The 23,837-nt window shown below is 39.0% G+C and overlaps 1 protein-coding gene across 2 annotated transcripts in view; it reads right to left on the minus strand.

The window, feature by feature from the left end:
* Positions 1 to 23,837, minus strand: part of asic1b (acid-sensing (proton-gated) ion channel 1b) — a 186,907-nt gene that overhangs the window by 58,281 nt on the left and 104,789 nt on the right. Inside the window, exon 1 of one of the 2 annotated variants that reach the window (XM_085275060.1) lies at positions 7,732 to 8,546. The exons of the other annotated variant lie outside the window; for it this stretch is intronic. Within the exon in view, the coding sequence (XP_085131186.1) occupies positions 7,732 to 8,403 (672 nt within the window). The 5' untranslated portion in view covers positions 8,404 to 8,546. Of the gene's footprint in view, positions 1 to 7,731; positions 8,547 to 23,837 lie in introns of those variants that run through there. 2 annotated transcript variants of the gene reach the window in all.

Below are 23,837 nucleotides of genomic sequence, written 5' to 3' on the forward strand. Positions count from 1 at the left end.
TTCACAGAGGAGGTATTGATAGAAAAGTTTTTAAAAACATTTTTTGTAAGTTACATTTTTCATGTTATGGAATTTATTTAACATCAAATAGAATTATAATGTTGCTAAGACAAGTGAAAAAATATTTGCCAGACAAATATAGAAAATTGTCCTAGCCAAGTTGCTAGTTACACCCTTATGGCTCAGTAAAAATAGCACGGCAACCTCCTTACGATTAGGAAGAATCGCTGGTTGCCTGTTTTTTTGCAAATAGTTGTAGTGACCAACTGGTCGCCCAGAGGTTGAGGGTGTTGCTTGATCAACCTCTAAGTGCAGACTGACTGCAATCACTCTCAGATTGGTGAAGGGTTGTAAACAAGAGCAGTCTAATTTCTAACCACAGACAAATGCCCAATATGGTGCAAGCAATCTGAGCCAGCCTGCACAAATTAGTGGAACTTTGCTTTGCACATTGTGCCACCTTGCTTTGTAATGTGACTCAACGTCTTGCTAATTTGTTGTATTTTGGTTTCCCTTCTACATAAAAGCGAGGTTGTCAAGTGCCCATACTGTATGTCATTTTGCAGTTAATCCCTGTCCTTCAGCAATTACGTCACTATTTTTGAAGGAACTTCCAAATTTCTGTTCAAAATACATGAAATTGTGGTGGAACTCTGAAAGTAAGAAGATAATGTGAATTTAAAATGGCAATAAACTTGATCCCATTAAATCACAAAGTGACAGCACACTGACTCTGTCTTATTGGCATTTCATTAAGATTGCAACCAACTGTGAGTGGTTGCAGACCAGGTCCAAGTCTTCGAAGGAGCCATCTCAAAGACAATGAGATTGAAAGTTCATTGCACACTATCAGAATAATTTTGGTCAAGCCTAGAATGACTGTAGCATTTATAGTCTGTTAAATTGTTTGGGAAGCTGTCTTATCCCTTGTGGCCAAGAATTGATTTTTGTGCCTTTAAGTTCAGCAAGAAGTCCAATCGATGAAATGAAATCACATCGCGCAACATCTGTGTGACCAAGCCAGCATCAGCTGCTGATGGTGTGTCAGTACTGATATTCAATACAAAATAACAATATATAAATAAGTAAGTATAAAAAAGAAAAAGTCTTATATTTATTTCTCTTTCACACACACACACACACACACACACACACATACACAGAGATACATGCATATATTGACAAGCCATGCACACAAATCCATTAGATGTCCTGCTGATTCTACACTCTCAAACAAAGACCCACCCAGTTCCCACAGGAGCCCTGCTGACCACGACAGATGCAGTCATCTATGAAACCCTGAACAAGAGAGAAACTGAATACCAGTTTGGCACAGACATGTTCTAGCCTTCAGGCATCCTTCACCACTGCACACACAGCGCACACAAAACCTTTCAAAAATTTATTTCTTGTGCTATTCCCTGTACTTGAACCCAGATGAGAACAGATGAGAGTTTGCAATAGATAATTATCCTCCCAAATGTATTGGTGCGGCGCTGAAGGTTGGTCTCCACGTGTATATACACACAATAAGAGCAGAAGAAAAACAGTTAGAGAGTGAGTGTCAGAGAATGAAGGGAAACTGCCCTTAAATGAACACTACCTTTCTCCTCACAGCTCCTCTGACATTCACGCTGTCATTTAGAGCCAAACCTTTTATTTCAGCTCTGCTATAAATTATAGGGAATAATCCTGTAGGAAGCCATTAAGGCCCTCTCATCAGCCTAATTAGCTACTTGTAAGTGGCTATTGGCCCTGTATAGGACACTAGTCATATGTCTTATTCATATATAATTGCTCCAACAAGACTGCAGTTTCCCTCATTTTAACATCATTAGATATCATTTATCTTTGTCAGAGAGTAAAGTGAAAGTTCTCTCCTTTCATTTATTCCACTTTAATGATTAATTAGTTTTGTGTTATGAAGTGCTGGCTGATATTGAGGAGAGGTAGAGATGTGTCTATCCGCTTTAAAGGACCCAGGCTTTATATTCCATTGGAGTCTTCCGAACAGGGAGTAAATGCTGCTGGACCTCCTGTCGCCAACTTCCAAAGAAGACGGATGAAAAATTTAATTAAAATTGGTGCATTTGAAAACACTGATCCATCACTCAGATAGAGAGAGATAGGACACAGTGACAGACTGTCATAGTGTTCCTCCTACTGGACTTTAGTCCTTAGTGTACAGAAACAGTGTGGCGTCTAAAAGGAGAAAGACAGTGAAAGGGAGAGAGACAGAGAATGAATGAGGGATGGGTATCTGCCAAGACTGTTAGTGCTGAACAAATCTCAGCTCATGTTTGATTTTGTAATATTTATTTTTTAATCCCTGCAACACACAAATAGAGTTTAATCCCTTAGGAAAATGGTGCTTTCAAAAATTGCAACCACTGTGTTTCCATTGGCAGCGGCTTTTTGCTTCTACACGAAGCTTAAAAGGGATAGCGGTCATTGCAGCTGAGTGACTCTGATGTTGTGCCGTAGTGGGAATCAAAGGGTTTTTAAAAGATGGAATTAAGCATATTTCTGAGTGATTTCTTGTAAAAAAGAAGAAAAAAGAAAAAAGGAGCAGCATGCTACATCTCAGGGCAAAGAACTACATAAAAGCCAGTTTAGGCTGTAAAATCATTGTATAACACTGCCCCCTTGTGATCACTGTTTGATTAAAATACTTTCCAGCAAAAGTGGGATCATTGGTGCTGGCATGCAGAATGAAATACTGTCTGAAAAGCCTTGAAAACAAAGTAGAAATAAGATGTATAAGAGCTGGAGTTTTAACAAACAAGATGATTAGACAGTTTTAAATGGGAAATATAATGAGATGTTTTTCAATGGTGAATTAAAAATGCAGCAAATTAAAATTTCTGTAACTCGCATAAATTACAGCTGTGGAGGAAATAGGGCAACAGCTAATAACGGACAAAAACGAAAGATCAGACAGTCATCTGAGTTCAGCGTTTGCATAAATATTTAATAGCCTGGTGCCCTCACCTTATAGAAGGGATGAAGCATTTCAACAGCGCTTGCCTTTTCAAACTCAGAGAGTGTAATGACCACTTTCAGACTGAGCCTATTCTTGAGATTAATCAAAGTTGTTTTCATAACCTGGAATTTGAAATGCATTATTGTGGCTCAATTTGCTCACAACGTGTCTGCGTAGCAGGGAGAGAGAAACTGCTAAATTAACACTTGGATGCACTGCAGACACCGATGAGGCAGTGTTTGTTGGTCTGTTGCTCCAGTGCATGTATTTCAGCAGAACGTACTGCATGTGTAGCTACTAATGAAACAGTCAAGCTCCAAAAATTGCCCTTAACTTATAAATAAATAAACGTGTATATATAGATATAAAGAAAATATGGGTACATGTTAAAAAAGTTCAGCACATATTCAGTGCTGCGAGTGATATATTCAATAAGTCTTCATGGGTGGAACAAATGGCTACTATGCTTGTTATTTTTTTAACATAATTTGTTACCATCCCATTTATCACAGCATACGGTTTAAGATAATTACATCACACTTTCACTGATACAATCTCTTCCCAGCGGCTGCACGAGTTAAGTGTTGCACCATAACAAGTATTTACAGCTCAGAGCCAGATGGGGCGGCCAACTCTGCCATTTCATTTTCCTTCCTCTGGGAAAAAAATAAATAAGAAAGATTCCCCACAGTTTCTCTGCCTTGCTTTCTGTCTGTGGGATATTCAGACTGATGCTCTTGAGGAGACAAGAGAAGGGCGTAACCAGAGCCAGTGAGTGAGCATTCTGTTGACAATGCTGAGCTTGGGAGAAAGTCAAGCTGTATCTAATGGGCTCAGGTTGGAGCAGGAAGCAAGGATTTGGATCACTGCTCCGAGGGGATCTCACATTCTGCTCTGGGTCAGAAATGCCGCAACCTGAGCCATCTATCTGGTGGGGCAGTAGCCAAGCTTCGCTTTTGACCCAGCCCTTAGCTGGAGCTCATTACAGCACTGACGCATACATTCAGTTCAGATGCAAAAACACTTGAGAGAGATGGTGGACAGAAAGACAGAATGAGAGGGGGAATGGACGGAAAACCTCAGAGACTGAGACAGACAGAGAGCAATCAATCATTTCACCTCCTCTTCTCAGTTCTGTCTGCAAGGCCATTAGTGGCTGTTTAGGAGAAATAATAAACAAGGAGAAGCAGAGGTTCAGGGACCACTGATGCTGCCAAATGCCACATTACGCAAAATAAATACACTACTGGTTTGGTCTTCGGAAGAAAAGGAAAAAAAGAAATATATTAATGCTTCTAGTTAAGTGAGGTTTTTTTTGCTCTATTGATACAAACAGTGTCTGCCAGAAATACAGAGCTAACGCGTTAGTATTTATACCTCGTTCTTGATGTGTGATTTGCAAATGTAGAACTTCATTTTTTCTTTTCTGTTAACAACTTTTTTTTTACTGCTTCACCATTTTTGCTTGACCATTTCCCCCAGCTCCAACTTAGTGCTTTGATTGAGCATTAATATGCTAAGCATTTGATTCTGATATGTAGACCCAAAATGATGCAAACCATGCTAACTCACTTAAAGCTTGCTCACACACACACACACACAAACACATGCACACACATTGGTTAAGTATCTTATGGGGATACTTTGCCTAACTGCTGGTTATAAAACCTGTCCGTGAACAGTCTCAAAGCAGCACAGCACATTATAAATTTTCAAAGCGTCTACTTTGGAAACTGAGTGACAAAACAATGAGCAAGCACTGGTTTATAATTGCTGCATAAAGCACGAGCTGAAGGAGCAATCAATGATTATATTAGTGGGAGGCTGGAAGACACAAGGGTTGAAGCTAAATTGACAATGGTTATAATTAGTCCTATTAGATGTGGCAGATAAATGATTACTTGTCACTTGTGTTAGTCAAATTTTCAACCTTAATGCTGCAACATGCAACAACATGCTTGTTATTGTCAAAAACAGTATACAAAGACAGCAGATATATATATATGTATATGCTGTATAAAACAACGTACACCCCTCATTGTTATCACTCACAATCTCACACAGCTTTCTGTAATTCACCCACATGTTATTAAGTGCTTTGATGCATTAATGTTATTGACCTGAAACGGCACGTCCAACTTTATTATCTAACTTCATTTCGCAACATACATAAGACCAGCTGACAACCAGTAAAGCACTTTCTCGTCTTCCTCTCAAGCACAACTGAAACAATGCTTACTTAAGGAGGAGTATGTAAGAATGGTTGAAAAATATAGTTTTATAAAACATTATTAATTGTTCAAAATAGATGTTTTAAATACTTTTCAAGATGACTGCTTTTAAAAGGACAACAGTGCTTCTTATTTGATTATAAGTCTGTTAAGTACTTAATGCTGTGATTGATGGTACTGATGGAACAGCCCATTTAATTTAAAGTAAGAAATAATGGGACGAAGAATGAGTTTCGAGCTACACTCAGGCAATAAAATCTGACATTGAATAAACCTGCTCATTGACTTCCTTTAATGCTAATAAAATGGCAGACTGCACTGCAGTTGCAGTACTTTGTTTTTTAGAAAGCGTATCAGTGGAGGATGACAGCTGGCTCTACTTCACTTCAAGGACAGTGGCCATAAAGGCCCTTCGTTTTCCATTTGCTATACTGACTCCTTGACCGGGGAACTTCTTCAAGTGTGGGAGGGGTAAGACACTGACTCCTGCTGCCTGTTTGTGTCAACATGCTCAGCATTTGCCCTCGTAGCGATGGAGAATTTATGACAAAAATACCTCTGTATGTTTACAAGGGAGGTATTATTTTCCTATTCTTCACCGTGGCAACAATTGTGTCTCACTGCGGGATCACTAATTTCCTCTTGATTGCACACACTGCACTTAAGAAACCCTAACTTACTATTCGCCCCTCCACGTGAGGCTTTTCCCTGATGTAATAAAACATTCTCATCCTTTTATTTATCAGCCTTTACCTCCACATCTTTACCATCCAAGATGGTAATTTTTACAACTGATGTGTGAGTTCTGGCTGACAGGATGAAGTCCTGTACAGCTCTCCACATCTGAAACAGATAATCCCACAATATCAGAGCTGGTGTCAAGGTTAATGTTGTGATACTCATAATAAAAGAACAAGACAAAACAAAACAAACAGTCCTGTTGATGCATCCATTTATTCTTCCTTTTCGAGCCAGTTTGCTTCTCTCTATCTTTTAATCTTCACTGTGACCAATAAATACATGTGTTTGTTACAGTTTGCATCAACAGTCATGTTTTTGGCTATAAAATCATATATCTGAGCAAAGAACTGCTAATGATTACTAATTTTCATGATGATTTGATTTGTATTTTCTCTGTTAGTGTCATACCCTTGTAACGACAAGCTGGCATGCTGTTCTTCAAACACTCTTTTTTTGTCCAACAGCTCAAAAACTCACCAATTTAATAAGAAACATCAGTAGGTGAATCCTTTTCACTTGAAAAATGAGTCACTGACTAATTAGTAAAAGCTGTACCTTTCAAACATTTTGTGTCCAAGAAACACCCAAAGGGCAAGCCAAAATTTCAAGGCACACCTGTGGTCACATCTGTGCAACAGAGCATCTCTGCCATCAGACATATCATCGGTTTTACACGAAAAGCAATCTGTTCCCTCCTACCCAGTGTTTCTAATTCTCCTCACTATCCATCAGGACGCTTAACTTGTCACGCTGTAATAACTGCACAAACATTTGAAGCAGAGTCTATTTTTTACATAATAGATTTTGCCTCTGAATTTGCACCAATCCCTAAGGCACAATATTGTTGAAGTATTTTAACAATTAATGATTAAAACAAGCTGCACATTAATGAAAACAAGAGGTTGAATAAAATAGGAAAAAAAAACACATCGTAGAAATGCACTTACACATAAAGTAATTGCCTCTCATGTAAGTCTAGTACATCCATTAGCAGTCCACACAGACCTATCCATAACTGCGCAAAGGTCAAGCAAATCAATACACCAATAGCTGAATAACGTCAACACTACTTGGCAATTCAGTATTCTACTTGTGTGCAACCACGAGAGAACAAAAAGGGCAGCAGCTACAAAACCAAAAATTCAGGGAATGCATGTCTAGCAAGACGTTTCCTCTGGGCAAAACAACGATGGCCCAAAGTGCCTCTTTAATTCATTAGCAACAGCTGTATGCCAAGTTTGCCACTTTAGGTAATAGGACTTGCTCATGTCTGCTCTTTTCAAAAAAATTTACAACAGACTTTCATTAAGACAGACGTGCTGACTTGGAAACTCCTTTTCATTTACAGCAGTGACTTGGGGTTTAAGTAGCTGAATCACCTCACTGCAATAAATAAACACTTTCCTCTGATTCAGTTATTTTCTACGATCTCCTCCTCCGTGATAACGCCTCTCCAGGCATAACAGTTTGGAGTGCTAGCTTTTAGTGGATGCTCCTATTTTATCAAAATAAACATTAACAGAAGGCTTTGATGAAACCCGGCAGTCTTTCTTATTTGCTTTTTGAGAATTCAGCATCCCTTGATACAATATTAACAATGAATCAGAAGTATCAAGTCAACCAGATACACATAGAGTACCTTGCAAATATATGGATAACATGAAGTACAAACTTGCACTGATTATTTCCAAGTCAGAATCTGACGGTTCCCAAAAAGATTAATATTTTGAAACTATTTAAAAAAAATCTTGCCTTGAGGGTCTTGGATTAAATTACCTCTGTGAAGCTGTCGGGGCCGCATTCTATACCTCTGAAGTTACACTCCAGTAGCATTTCCTCCATGCGATGTCGAGTGCGGTTGTAGAACTCATCCATACTGAAGCGAGAGCCCAGCGGGCGGTCTGGCTCTGGAGCCAGGGGAAATCCTGGTGCCATGCCTTCTTCAAAGCCCAGAAGAGGACCCATAAAGATCAGGTCACTGTAGCTCATTTGAGACTTTCGTATGAAGTTGTAGTTACATACAGTTACAGCGGGAAAGGTCATATTGTTTGCCACTTTTTCGTCAAGCATTGTAATATAATCATATTGGAAGTAGTATATAACCCTGTCAACTACTTGATACATGAAAGCAGACAGTGCTAAGGTGAAGACCAGTGCCCACAAACCCTGGCGAAAACCAAACTTACTGTCCTCTACAAACACGTGGTTAGCTCCGTGAAGCGAGCAATTGCCAAAAAAAGTGGCGAGGTCATCTACATCGCTAACATTATCCTCCTCATCAGTGCAATCATCTACCTGACTACACCTATCCAGGCATTCCTGTGAGTCTCCATCACTATAATGTTTCTTTACCCGCTTGTAGTGGTCGTCAAAACCATCGCTACCATATCCCCTGCTAGGTTCGTCATCAGCAGAAAAGGAGATGGTGCACATAATTCGGAGCGGCATGGTGAAAGCAGTGAATCAATAAAGCTGAAGCCAGAAGTCTAAGTCCTTAAAAAACTCCCAAAATACTGAAACAATGAAATGATTCAAGAAGAAAAGTATTCGTTATTTGGCTACTGATTCAAAAAACACTGAGCTAACAGGACAAATATGGTCCCAAAAGTCATAACAACTCCTGAATCAAAGCGAACAAACAATCTAGGCACTCTGGTTTCTGCCATCCACACCCATTCAGAGATGAAGTGAGATGCCTTGCTTGGGTTTGTCCTTTTGTCTTGGGGGCAGATCCAACCCTTAGACAATTTCGAAAGAGTGAAGAAAAAAGAGAAGAAGAAGAGGACGGAGGAGGAGGCTAAAGAAGGTGAAGCCACGAGAAGTATAGGACACAGAATACTCCCGCTGGGCCCGGCTACAGGTCACTGTGCTGGGGCAGAGTTTCACCATTTACAGGAAAAAAAAGGAAGTGTTGATGCAATGGGGGAGAGAAAATGTAAGAGCTAAAGCACTGAATAGGCTGATAAATTTTTGCTGATTGCACTGTTTGGACTGAACTCACTCATCCTCTGAAAATAAAATGATCTCAGCACAATTGTGTAATCAAACGGAAATAATACCTAGGTATTATAGATACAGTACAACTGGAGCTAAGCAAAGAGTCAGTCATTAGAATATGCAGTGCAGAGATCAGTGGAATTGCAGTAGGATTTGTGTTTGCGATGAGCTTTAAACCAAATCAAGATTTTAATAAAAGTAAAGAGAAAGGCACGATGCTGCTAATGTGTAAATGCTCCTTTAAGAACAATTTGAGTGAGAAGGTAGGCAGTTTACGTCTGATTCCAGCTCAAGAAATTAGCAAACACCAAGGAGAGAAGTCAAGGAATTTAATCAAGACTTCCATTTGCCCATTGTTATTTCAATCTAATGCCTCATTTTATCAACAGATCTTACTCAAATTACATACCCCCACATAGCTGCAAGCAGTTCTGTGGAAAGCAGATTAACTGAAAGCAAATATGTAGAAGTCGTGAAGAGAGAGCGAGAGAAAAAACATCTCAGATGGAGGCTCGCATTATTGAATATGGTGATAAATGCAGATTCCCAGAGGTGGTGTTGGTTGTGATATGAAAAGGAAGTGTATGAGACCGAGCCATCTGTATTGATCCACCTCCATTAGACAGCTGAGATTATTTTCAGAAACATGTTGGTGCCAGAAAATGAAATGGTAGATGCATTTAGGGGGATGACAACACACTTTACAATAAAAACCTACACCTAATGGTACCACAGGATACTTCAAAGGAATAGACACACTAAACCTCTAAAACCAATGCAAAACACATTACCTCAACTGATTCGTTGCGTAACGCCTTACCGTAATGTGCCAGTCTGATTTAATTGGAGGAAATGTAAATATCAAGTGAACAGTGTGGATAAGGAACAAGACTTCTGTGAAGACTGTCTAAAAAAAAAACAACCCCCCCCCAAACTATTGATGATAAGAGAGCAAACCACAAAGAGTTGCAGCTTTATGCAGGAGGCTGCTTGACATAGCAGACCCTGATGGGCTGTGGTTCTTGAATATTTATTAATGATCACTAGATAGCCTCCGGTATCAAACCTGACCTAACAAGAAGGTCATGGAGCTCCCCCAGCTGAAGTCTCTGGGTATTCAGTGAAGTACTACTGCATGAATATTCACAAACACTAACGCCTTAGATTTGGAACGAAATGCTAAGTTGTGAAACTGTGGAGAAAATTAAATTGTGCAACAGCAGTGCAGTGACCCTTTGGATAAAATAAGTTGAGCCTTGTGTGCCAAAATATTTTAATTACTCAGTCTACATCAGTATAGCCACGCTGACAGAGTTACAATAAATCTGTGTTTGTTCTGGCGACTATGCTTTCCTCAAAATGGATACATCTTGATTGTCTGGCTCCATTTTTCACCATTTGTTTCTCCTTTTATGTCGTTTTATTCCTTCATGTTTGTGAAATCCACTAGAGGGCAACAGCAGCACATCTCATCCTGTAGATGTTCCTCAGGGCTGAAGGTGTCATCACAAAGCATCAGAAAACTCGATTGGCAACATTTTAAGAGCAAGAAGATACAAACTGTGAAGCCCAAAGTACTTTTTATTTATCTTTTACATTTTTAGATCGATGCCATTCCTTGGATTATCTGCTTTCTTTCTCTTTGTGAGATTTTAACTGGAATAGCTAAAATGTGACAACGCTCCAGCTAAATTTCTCTGAATGAATGAACGAACAGGTTCAGTGGTTGGCCAATATGTGGGGCCCAGTTGAAATCTGATTTAAAACCTTTGGGGCTTGTTATTTCACTGCTCCATCTCTCCACATTTCTTCTTGTCTCTTGTGCATTACATTTCTGAAATAATTCTTAAAAAGATACCCCTCATTCTGAGATTTTGTTTTTCTAACTTTAACTTTTCAGGGAAACCAACTCTATGTTTTCACAAATGAAAACAAAACATAAACATTCCCATACATTCTTGTGTCAGGTCAAAAGATGGCAGTGTTGAGGTGCGAGTGTTCGCTGTCACTGCTACAGTATACACCCCTGGGGTAGGATTTCAACAAGGCCGTGCATTTCACCATTGTCGGAGTGAGAAGAGCGCAGGGCAGATGAGAGGAGAGGTTTTAATGCTCCCTTTCAAGTTCCTCTCACCAGCTCCGCTTACAGCTAGGATCGACCTGGCGTTGCCATGGATACATCGTAGCCGTCAGCAAGAGAGGATGCACAAAGCCCATTACTCAGAACACGCATAGTCACACATGTACACACATGGACTCACACATGCAGAGAAACATACCCGCTTTAAAAAAAAAAACACCCCAAAACAGAGAAAACATGAAGCAGTGAAAATATCCGCACTTTCGCTTTCCTTTACACACACACTCACACACTCGTTTTCATATCTTCGTGAGGACATCTAATTGACATAATGCTTTAATAGTCCTTTACCCTAACCTTAACCATCAAAACCTAACCTAACCATAACTTAATTGCAACACTGACACCAAAATCACATTTTGAGCCTCAAAAATGCCTTCAAACTCGTGGGGATGGGCATTTTGTCCACATAACTGACTGTAGGTCCCCACAAGTATAGCGTCATGCCAATTTTCTGTCCTCATAAAGATGTCTACACATGTACACACACACATATACACACACAAACTGACAGACTGAACTGATGTCTGATGAGTTCTGATAATTTATGTAAACCTTATTAATCTGACTTTAGTCAGGCTTTGAAGAGAGGAGGGGAAAGTCAAGATGACAAAATAAAGATATCACAAAAAAGAGCTGACACACCAAAGCAACAGTATTACTTGCTCAGAGGCAGTGTTCAATCAATATCCAAGTATTCATATTCCTGCTTTATTGTCAGATTCAATGGATTCGGCATGCGGAGGAAAAACAAAGAACGAGTAAACAAGAACCGAGCTGGTCCATTCCCACAAGATGCTGGGGCAGAGTGACGCCAAGGCCAAAGGCAATGATGCTGTTCTCTATAACACAATATTCTGTCTTCACCTTTCAGCTGGGGGGACTGCTATCTGAAAGAGATAGTGTTATTCGAAGAAGCTCCTCTGCTCGGAGGAAACAATATGGAGAGAACAATGACCTATTTTTTTAAGGGAGCTGCTGTTGCCAAACAACACATTTCTCATTTATGAAAGTGCAGAGGTGGCTAAAAGTAACCTCATGACCTGTCATACAGTACGACTCATAATAGGAAAATCAGTTCTGTGATAGACGGAGCTTGACTCACAATAGGAGACAATGCAGTTTAGTCATGTTTACAGATAATGGCTTTTTTAAAAAGTCTCATGAGGCTAACACGTGTCCTGCCATCACTACCTATGATGGAAAACTCTAAAGATTCTTCCATTTCTTCATATTTTTCTTCCAAACGTCTTCCAGACTTTCTTGTATTATTTTTAAAGTGGTCTCGACCAACCGTTCTCAGGGGTTTCTAAGGTCTTTCAGAGTTTTTCTTTGGCAGCTTTTTCTCTCATTTTCAGTCCAGTTCTTGTGCCAGACTATTTTCAGAGGAACATTTTTTTGTTTGTTAATTCACTGAAGCACTGACCTATAAATCATTAAAGCATAAAAGTGCATCTAACTCAAGAGATGAACCAGTGTTGTGTCTATCCATTTCAATTGTGCCTTTGATACTTTGTTATCAGCAGCCTGTTGCAAAAAACAAATCTGTTGCTGTTTTTTTTGTTCAGTGTATGAAAAATTCCAGAGATATGAAATGACAGTTTGACAGGCATAAAAAAGTATTTTTGCATCTACAAGGTTATTACTAAAAAGCTACTGAAGCTTGAATGCTTGGCATATCTTAGCATGGTGTGACGTCTCTCCTGAAAAAATCAGAGTACTAAAAAGTTTGAGCAAACTGGACACACAGCAATATATAAGAAGTGATAGACTTAAAGAACTATTTGCAGTTGTTGAACAGTATCTCAAAATAATTTTCTTGACACAGGACCTGAGAGATCATCCAGCCTTTTATCCAACACCTTAGCTACTGTTCAGCTAAGCCTCATCAGAAATGGTCGTAGTGGAAGGGTGTTGGTCAAAAAGCCATTCTTTCAGATGGCAAACAGGGAGAAAAGGCTGAGGTATGCAAAGTTACACAAGACCTGGTTTGAAAACCAGTGTAAAAACGCTTGATGGAGTGTTGAATGCAAATTTGACATTTTTGGTTCAAGTTGTCATCAGTATATACAGAGCAGATCAGGAAAGAGGTAGAGCAGTGAGTGTCTACAGCCTGTCTGTAAAACACAGTGGAGCCTCTGTGACAGTTTGAGACTTTATTCCACCCAGTGGTGTTTGAGAGCTTGTCGAAATTGATGGAATTACGAACACAATAAAGTGACATCAGATTTTGATTCACCATGTAATACCATCTGGTGGCAACAGCTTCATGTTTCAGCATGAAAATGATCCCAAACACACTGCTAATGCAGTAAAAGCATACCTGGATAGAAAAACACAGAGTGAAGCACCAAATACCTCCACATTACCGAGGCAGTGTGGGATCATCTTAACAGAGAAAGGAACAAAAGGGAGGCAGCCTCCATAGAAGAGCTCTGAATGTCCTTCAAAATGCCTGGAAAATTATTAATGAACAATACTTATAAAAATTACGAGAAAGCATCATGTGTTGGAGAATCAATGTGGTCGTACCAAATGCTGACTTTCAAGCCCATTATACAAACTGTGTTTTGTTGTATATACTGTGTTTCTGTGTATATCTGGACATGTTTCAACAACTCAGGGCACCTATTTCCAATTTTCCTAACACAATCTAAAGAAATGAGGAAGGACTCAAGAGCTTTACACAGCATTGTAAAATACACATACACATTTTGGGAAATGTGTATGTGTATCTTTGGGTGTCTGAAAGTGAGAGTGGACACAGTTTACTCACTACCTTCTGCTTTCAAGCGATGGCAAATCAGAAGAATGGTGACTTAAAGAAAGGTGGAATTAAAGGGAAAGGAGCTAAAATGGCTTGTTTTAATGAGTGGATTAAACGAGGCGAAGAACCAAGACCAAGTGTAGGACAAATACGGATTATTTTAACCTGTAAATCAAGCAAAGCCACACTAATTGAATTAATGATAAAAAATAGAGAGGTGAAACCAAGCATGCCAGGTCTACTTTAAGTAAAATAAATAAAATATATAGCAATAATAATCAAATATAGCGATTATGTGATTTGGCTACTACAGCAATAACTCAGAATAAATACACTGAAGGCACTAAGCGAGAAGATTAAAGCAGCCTTTGTAGGCAAAAGTCATAATGACACAATATTAATAGATAACAAGCCGTGTCTTTTAAACCTGACGTCATCTAAGAGCAGATTCGGGGAGGTTGTAGATTCACTGGTGGCCTCACAATCACGGGTGCTGACTAATGAGCTTTTATGAGACGAAATGTGGGGAGCTGCTGTTTTTCAGTTTACTGTGTGTTTGGTTTTTCCATCGACACGCAGGGCCAATCTCCCCCTTACAAAATCGTCAGTGTTTGAAAGTTGTTTTAGCATCAGGGAATTTTATTACACCTGCATACCAGATTTTTTTTTTCTGATTCAGCACACCTCCACACCTTTCTATATGAAAACCATGAAAATCAGACACTGTAGTCATTGGACAAACTAACTGTTACACAATTATAGGTCACTGAATGTTTGCTTTGTAAAAAGGGTGTCTGTAACTGTTAGCATCTCTCTACTTCTGACCCAGTGTATTTTTCTGGCCTACAGAAACCTGTGGTATCACTGTCCCATCCTCCCACTCTCTTGTTCTCTTTTGTGACTCACAGTTAGGAAACAAGACCACACAGTAACCTACAATGTTTGTGCCTCAAAAGTTTAGAGCAGGTGGAGCAGTCTGGAAGAGTCTGCTGCCTACATTTGTGCATTACTGCGGCGTATAAGCTCACCCTGGGTGTACAGTAACGATACATATTGAAAGTGCAAAAGATCCCTGGTTTGAGACTGTGAGAAGGCACAAATCGCCTTTCTGATCCAACCCACTGTGCCAAATCAAATATGAGGATCATCCACGAATAGGTGAGCAGCTGAAAGAAGCTTATTGTTTTTTATCAGTACATATTCACCTGCCAGTACATATAGGAATCCATTTACACGAGCAAGTCTATTTCACTCTATGAAGTGAAGCAGGGAAAAAAGTGTAACATGGAAACTGGGGCTGCACACACAAGTCTGCAACAGCCATGATGAAGGTGGAACACAATTCAGTTGAAGTCGATGTATATAGCCTGTAACAGCCCACAGCCCACCTCACTTTCGACACAGCATCAGTGCCAACTAAAGCCTTCAAAGAGAGGTCCCTTCTGGGTCTGAGTTTTACTTTCTTCTGACTATTTCTCTTCCCCTTCACCCCTTCAATGCAGACAACAAAGGAAGGAAGAGGTTGCTGCTCAGTGGACAATCTGAAGAGGGCTTTCATTGTGATGCAGACCAAAATCAAAGACACCGGCAAATATTTGTTCATACGAGAGCGAGCTCCATGTGGCAGTGACGGCCCTGCATTTCAAGTGGTGTTGATATTTATGACATGCTTGAAATTCACACTAGGTAGTGGCGGGTATCTAATAATGATATGCAGCTGGCAGCAGCCAGGCTGCCAAGTACTTAAAGTGTGAAAAAAAAGACTAGACTGAAATGGACACAGACAAAGCTAAATTGTTAAGGTCGAGCAATTAGCGCTGGATTGAAGCTGTATATGGATGCCAGATGGGATTTTAACAGGAGCAGACAGTTGGAATCAATAAAGACATCATATGTTTGCTTTTAAAATCAATGGAATTCATAGAAGCACCAGCCTGTTCAGATCAAAGTCGAGAGTACGAGAGCCTCCTTTTCCCTCTGGTTTTGATTGACATATCAAACGCAGCTGGGTCAGAGGGCAATAATTGTGGCTCGCTGATTGTCTTGCTCTCTTTTTTGTGGCACCAGGTTCCCTCTGAATGTGATTATCACTTTAGACTAACCCATTACCTCAGCGCTGAAGTCTCCTCTGTCTCCTGTTTCTCCTTTTCACCCATTTTGAGTCAGCCTGTGCTCGTTCTACCTCTGTTTGATTCATTCTGATTCTATCTCATCGCTCTCCTAGTTTTACCTTTCCCCGTCTGTGTCCCAGTGTTACAAAGATGAGTACCAGAGGGTAAGCAGGCTGCCTTTTAACACAAGAGCCAAGAGGCATGCAGTTATCAAGCAGAATGGTTTAAATATGTCACTTGATGGCATTTTCATGAAGCAAATTCATCAGGGCAGACCCAGACTCACACAGCTTTGGGATCTCAAGGCTAATATCAGTGATTAGTCAGCCTGCGTTGAAGACCTCCATCTGCATCATTTCATAAGTACCAAAAAGTGCTTGTCAAACTCGCTCGGTATGCATGCATCGATTTAGTCCACACTAAAGCCTTTAAATAGCCAATAACGCTTATTTTTGAAGTCATCTTGCATGTATATCACATAAATATGCTGAGGTTGTGGTCTGAAAGTCTGGGGTATTTTCTCTGGCTCAGACATAATGTGTCCTTGTCTGTCTTGCCATTACTGCAGTCTGACACCAATGCAAATAATTCACAGGAATTATGTGACAATCATGACATTTGCTGTCTTGCTTCCTTCCCAGATACGCAGCATTACTTTTTTTCAAAGTCTGGGAAAAAAATGTTAAAAACATTCAGCTAGAAACTCGGTTGTTCAGTTCAGTTCAGTTCAGTTCATTTTTATTCCAAACATTTCAAACATGTGCCTTCACAATCATTACAAAATATCATTCCATTATTTGTTTGAAAAGGAGTAGGCTGAAGTATTTACTTATTTGTCCCTACCCCCTCAAGTTTTACCTCTCATTCATTTAATTTTTTTTGTCTTAAATTAAACAAACAACATATGAAACATATAAACATATGAAGTAAAACAAAACATAACATACATAAATCAAAAACAAGAAATTAGCAAGCCCCACCACAGTATAGTTTCTTTCATATGAAAAATACAGAATGTGTATATTTGCAGATACACAAGTTATGGAAAAACAACAAACCAAAACAAAACAAAAAAACAAAAAAACAACCAAAAAAGAACCGCAACACCATTACCAGCAACATTACCATCCTGGGTTAACCCCGTTTTCTTCATTCTTATACTTATTTAAAATTAGGTTTTTATATTTTACTTTAAACTGTTTTATGTTTTGACTGTCTTTTATTTCTTCTGTTAGACTGTTCCATAATTTAACTCCTGCAATTGAGTTGTCAGCGAAAGATTTTCATTATGGTTGCTGAACAAATGTCATTAATTTCACACTGCTCTAAAATAAGACTTTAGTTGCTCAAAACTCAGTATGGATTGCGACTTAAATTTCCTTCAAGCGACACAGCATGAACACTCTTGGTTTTGCTCTGATTGAAAGGAGATGGTAGTGACTGAAGCCCTCAGAAACAGCAAGGAGTTAGCTTGGCAATATATTTTTTTTCTCAAAATAACTCTGTGAAGTTTTCCCCAGCAGATTTTTTGGAAGCCAATAAATTATGGAAAACTGCAAGTCTAACTCATTAATGCAGATTCACAGCTTTTCAAAAATGCAGCAATTTCAGCTCAAACTTGTGGCAAATTAGATATATTCGAATGTTATCATACATATTCAGTTTAACCTTTTCTTTCCTCTTTTTTTCCCTTTCTGTGGCCATTAAGATAAGATAAGATAAAACTTTATTAATCCCTCAGGTGGGTTCCTCTGGGAAATTCGGTTTCCAAAAGCACAGCACCGACAGAATATTACTACAATAGCTGTCACCTACAGTTAGATCCATAAAATTGTTGGACAAAGACAAATCAAATAATCAATATGTGATTGAAATGCAGAGTTTGTTTGGGACTCAAAGTCATTTTGACACATAGTCCTGCAATTTCACAGGATTAAAAGTAACTGGACATAATTTTAAATACAAGGATTTAATACTTAGATGAGCATCATTGACTGTCAATTACTGCCTGAACCTATGGACATCACCAAATTAGATTTCCTCCATATTCACTGTGAAGAATGTATGATCGTCATTGCAGCATTTTGGTTCAATCTTATCAGAAAATGTAGCCCTGTGCTAACTATCACCAGTCACATGAGCAATAAACACTAGTGATCCAGTTCCACTGGCAACTTTACATGCCCCCATGCCAACATTGCCTCCATTATCTGTCTATTTGAAACAGAGCATAATGCGTTTTTTTATCATTGTGGTGAAAGCTAATCTTGGTTTCATCTGTCCAAATATTTTTTTCAGAACTATGCAGGGTCTTGTAGAATTTTAATCTGCCCTTCTTGTTCTTGAGTGTAACCTGTGGTTTGCACCTTATTTTACATTCATGAAGGCCTTGACTTGCCTTGACTGTAGACCTTAACAATAATATGCCTACATCCCTGAGACTGGGTTCTTGACTCAACTGGATGCTGTGAAGTATCTAGTCTACTATCCAGTAATGAATTCTGTCATCTTTTGCAGTCTTTCAAGCCTTTTGGTTTTGCTGAGCTGGTCAGTGTATTCATTCTTTTTAACGATGACCGTGATAGTTGAATTTTAAACTCCCGACGTTTTTGCTATCTTGTTCATAGGTTTACTTATTTACACCTAAAGATATGCACTATTCTTTGGACTTTATATTTAAACTTACAGCAAAAACCTTAAAAAATACTAATTCAACACTGTGAATGGACTTCAGACATTTTATCTGCTTTGTTTGTTATGAAACAACAAGGTAGCTGGTCACAAAAGTGCTTGTCAGTCAATTGTCTAATTCATTTCAAGCCTCTGAAAATGGAGAACTGTGCATAAAAATGACTGTAATTCCTAAACAGTTAATGCCAAATCTTTGTAAAACCACTTAAATTATAACCGACAGCCTGCACTTCACTCAGATATTGACTGTTTGATTTAAATCCATAACTACAAAAATTGTGTTGTTGTGACACAGAGTGTGAACTTTATGAGGTCATATTGAGTGCTTGGCAGATGGTGCAGGTAATTATTTGCACATGTTTCAGTTGTAATGCAAATGAAGTATGAAAAAACACAAGATTGGAAAACCAACAAGAACAATAAACATTGCAATTAAAAGAAAACAATTCCACTAAATCTTTAGAAATTTCTTTTTGACTCTATCGCCACTGACTTTAATGATAACACAGTAACACCATTATGTCAGCTGCTAAAATTATCATTGTGTGAGTCAGAGTCAGAGCTCAGCAGTCAGCAGCTCGCACTGGCACTCAGTTTAATCACTCATGAGCTGGAACACACAATGCTGCTTTAACCAAGGCCAGAGAGCAAGCGAGGCAGGACACAGATATTGTGGGGCACATTAGTGTTCAACACATCAATGCATTTTTGAAAGCAAGCACATGCATGCTGTAAAAAAGCAGTGAGGGTTTTTTTCCCCTGTCAGCTTTCAGTCTCTCATACAGAGACGTGTGGAAACACACATGTAACAGCTACTCCAACACTGCCACAAAATGTGCAGCCAACAAACATTTTCTCCTTTTCCACTTCCATTCTGCCATAGATGATGGGCTGTCAACTGAGGCCAGATTCAGCTGTTGCAATCACACATGAATATCTCAGTGTAAGGACCCGGTGCATCTGTGTACCCAGTTTAGTATTCTGCACCTCTGGAGAGCAGGAGCAAGGTAGGGGAAACTGGTGGGGGGAAAAAGGGAAGGAGGGAGGCCTGTGGGGAGCAAAAGCAGTGTGAGGGAGAAGGTGGGAGCTAGATGCTTCAGCTTGGATCTATTTGTCATGTCAGATAATATGACAAGTGCTCCAAGGAGGAGTTTATAGTAACTAGATTATTGAGGGTACCTCAATTTATTTGCAAGACTTAGAGAGCCAACACTCACAGGAGCCTGACACACTCATCACCATTTAAAACAAGATTGGATTTTGTTCATTTGCTAACTGGATTATATTTTATCTTCTAGTAAAATGAAAAATTTGTCAAGGACGTGGATGGTTTGGCTAATTGGGGTAGCAACAACCACCGTTTTTGATCTCTGCAGTTCCACAAAGAGGTTGTTAAGCAGCCTTAGACCTGAAGGCTTTTATATTCTAACTCTCCCAGCTATCCATCCATCTATCAGGGCCATCACTAATCAGCATATTGCATTACAGGATCTACTATCTTTAAAACATAATGCCAGGTCCTAAATTTGCATGTCTTGCAGAAGGCATATCAATTTCCCTAAGCAGGTGGGTGGAAGGTTTGAGTCACATTTTAATCAACAAACCTCTGTGTCCTAATGAGGCTATCCCTGTACAGCTGTTTGTTCTTCTAAATCTAACTTCTAGGCATGCCTCAGACAAAGAACAGCATCATAAAATGGAAATATGGTGGCAAGTTGACAAGGGAATAGTTGTGCTTTAATTGCAGTTACATTCAGTATGAGAGGAAAACAGAAAAGAAATGCAGGGTAACTTGAGCAATTAAAAAACAATTAAAAAAGGTATTAAAAGAGTTAGGCTTGTTGCCAAGGATTCAGTTATTAAGAGAGAAACGTGTTACGCTTTCATTATATCCTTTACCATCAAAAAATTAAAGCATACACTGCTTACAGTGCCATATCCAAAGAGTGATCAAATATCTTCTGGAGGATGTCCAAAGAATTAATGTGATATTTAATACTTTACATTTACCCCCTCAGCCTTGTACATGGTGAAAAGATTAGAGAGCCATCAACTGGTGAAGATTAGTATCTGGACAGGTGCTGACAGGCGCTCACTATATGAGATTTCCCCATCCCAAATAAGGGCCTAGCAGCTGATTAGAAGGGGGCAAAATCAATACGCCCTTCTCGTTCCCATGCTCAGCTGGAGTACGAGGCACCGAAAGAGGGTCAATGATTTAGCGCACCTCTTGCCGAAGGAAATTAATAAACATGAGAGTGCAAGGTTGTGCTGTGGCATGTATGCCGTTTACATCAGAGAAGTGAGAATGATGGGAAAAGTTAATTCAGGCAGCTGAGACAGCTAACACTGAAAGATGGAAGGTCACTTCTATTTCATTATGGCAGAGTAATGTTTCTCCTCTTTGGTGTTGCTGCTCTCTTGCCATCTCACTCTCTCACTTTGCTGATGCATTTTAAAAATCATTTTTAATTTCTTTTAGCTCAAAGTGTTTGGCCACGACATGTTCAAACATGCACGTTTCTGTTCACACCGGCAGTCAGTGTTAGATAATATAAAAACAGACATAAAAAATACACGTGTGTGGATTTACATCAAATGGAGGGAAGAGAATAAAACTTAAAAAAAATAATAAAGAAAAACAGTACTTTCAGAGTAAAGCCACATGGCATCTACATCAACAAGGGGCAGTCATTAAACTATGTCCCGAGGAGCTGCAGTGACAGCCTCAAGTAGTTTGGTATTATACCTCCATGCCCAATTTACAAGCCAGATGATGTTTGCATCACAGTGGAGAAATTCCTCCGTGAAAACACAGCTTAGGGAAGAAAAGCATCCTCTGTTATCTTAGCGATAAGGACAGAGCTACTTGCATCTTCGTTATTTCTTTCTTTTTCTAGTTTTTCTTCCGCCTCTAGAGTAAGCTCCTTATGCGGTATGTTTTTCTCCCACTGGATAAAGGATCTGAGAGCCGAAAATTGGTCATATTTTGTTTACGCTTTATTTCACCAATCTTACTGATTCAAGGCTTATGTAGATTTTGATTTACCCAACCAACCTCTATGTTAACAAGACTGTTTTTCAGTATGTCTCTGCACTATATTATTTATGTAAGGAAATAAACTTATTGTACTCCTCTGAACTTTAAGACACTTAAGGGGAATAAATCCTGCCTTTAAGGGATAGTGTCTCAGTCCTCTTTGATAAATGCTGCAGGCTGCTACCTGGCTGGATTAAATAAATTCAAAGAGGAAAAAAAGGACATACTGTATGGGGAGTCACAGTTCATTAGAGCTCTGTGCTGAGAAAGCTGAAAATTATAGAGAAGGTAGCTGCAGTGGGGCCCAAATATAAAGTCAACCAAATGAAAAACCCAAGCATCTTTTCCATCAAGAGGTGTAAAGCCGGTGTTAACCACCAACTTTCAAGTGAATGACTCTGGGAAGCTACTTTGATGTAGTTGACGAGGAGCCAGTAATGAGGTGGTTGACTTTGCTCTCGCTGGAGCCTTGTACCTCCCGAAACCTTTTCTCTGCTAATCAAATGACTGCAAGTCAGTATGCTGACAATGTGCTGATGTGTATGTGTAAATACTGTTGGGGGGTGACATCAGCCTCCTGCAAATGATCGAGTCAATTTCTGGGAAGATCTGAGTGATGTTATTTAGGAAATTGCCACTGCAGTATACTTAAGCCACTCATCTGTCACTAACCTGCTCCAGTTGAATTTCAGGAATAATGTTTTGCATGAATCAGTGCTTTAGCCCTCAAACAAACTGATTGTAAGTAAATTCTAGTTATTGTTCTAGAATTTATGGGATGACCAGATATGTTATATAACATAACAATCTTAAACAATCTTGAATAAAAATATAGGGAAGAATATGAATATATATATATATATATATATATATATATATATATATATTTTTTTTTTACAACTAATGATGCCGCTTGTCCAGTGCCCAGGCGCAAAGATTTAATGAATGTCCAAAATGAGAAACATATAAGCCAGGTATATCACTTCAAGTGCATTTTTTACCTACATTTTCTGCGTTCATAGTTCCATCTGTTTTGACAAGATCTCCAAAACGACTGGTTAAAATGTGGCCCCAAACCATGACAGAGGTGCCCAGTTAAGCCCAGTTCCTGTATAATTTACCTCAGCATTTTCTCTCTTTTCACTTCCTTAAGTGAAAAGAGGCATGCTTTTACTCAACCATTTCTGATGAGGTTTCAGGAATTAGTAGATGGATCACCTGAAAGGCTAGATGCATCGCTCAGGTACTGTGTCAAGTTTTTCCTGATTTTTTCTTTTCCTGTTTCTCAAGGACAAAACTTTTAGATACGGTTTATGTGCTGTAAAAAAGTTTTTGAGCCTGTCACTTCTTTGTTTTGTCCTCCACTTGTTCAATTCCTGCAGTTTTCTAAGGACATTTTGCACATCATGTTGAATTATGCCAGGTTTCTGGGTAACAGTTCTTTGAGAATCACCTTACTGATAGAAAAACACTATTTTATGCCTGTCAAAAGGTGTTGTTTCTGGGTTGTCTGTGTTAGATTTAACTAAAGAACGGGAAACAAATTATGTGTTTTTGTGACAAGCTGCTAGTAACAAAGTGCCTAAAGATACAATTTAAAAATATGTATTTTTTATTTGTCTATTGTGTGAAGTGGATCATCCCTTGAAAAGGCACCTAACTTTTTTCTTGAGTTAGGAGCCCTTTTTTGTTCAAATAATTTATAGGTTAGTTCTGCAACAAAATTTAGGTTTTAAAATATGACTTAATTTATTAAGGAACTAAACCTATCCAAATCTCACCCTATGTGAAAAAAGTAATTGCCTACTAAACCTAATAACTGGTTGTGCCACCCTTGGCAGCAATCAAGTGTTTGCAATAACTGGTGAACATCATTTCACATTGCTGTGGAGGAATTGTTTGCAATTACTTTTTCACACATGGCTAGGTAGGTTTGGATAGTTGTATTCCCTAAATAGCATCTTGTTTTATCTATCTGTCTGTCTATCTATCTTTTTAAAATTAAAATAAATACAATTCCACCAAATACTGATAAATTCCCTGCAGGCAATACTGTACTGAAAGCACCCAGCTTCTCGTCCCTTGCTGTTGTTTGACCAAAACAAGCAAAAACAAAAAAATAAAAGTTCTTCACTC

Source organism: Mchenga conophoros, linkage group LG5 (genome assembly GCF_057382185.1).
Source record: "Mchenga conophoros isolate Kocher_MC1m ecotype Shallow Benthic linkage group LG5, M_conophoros_male_GT1.1, whole genome shotgun sequence".
Taxonomy (NCBI): Eukaryota; Metazoa; Chordata; class Actinopteri; order Cichliformes; family Cichlidae; genus Mchenga; species Mchenga conophoros.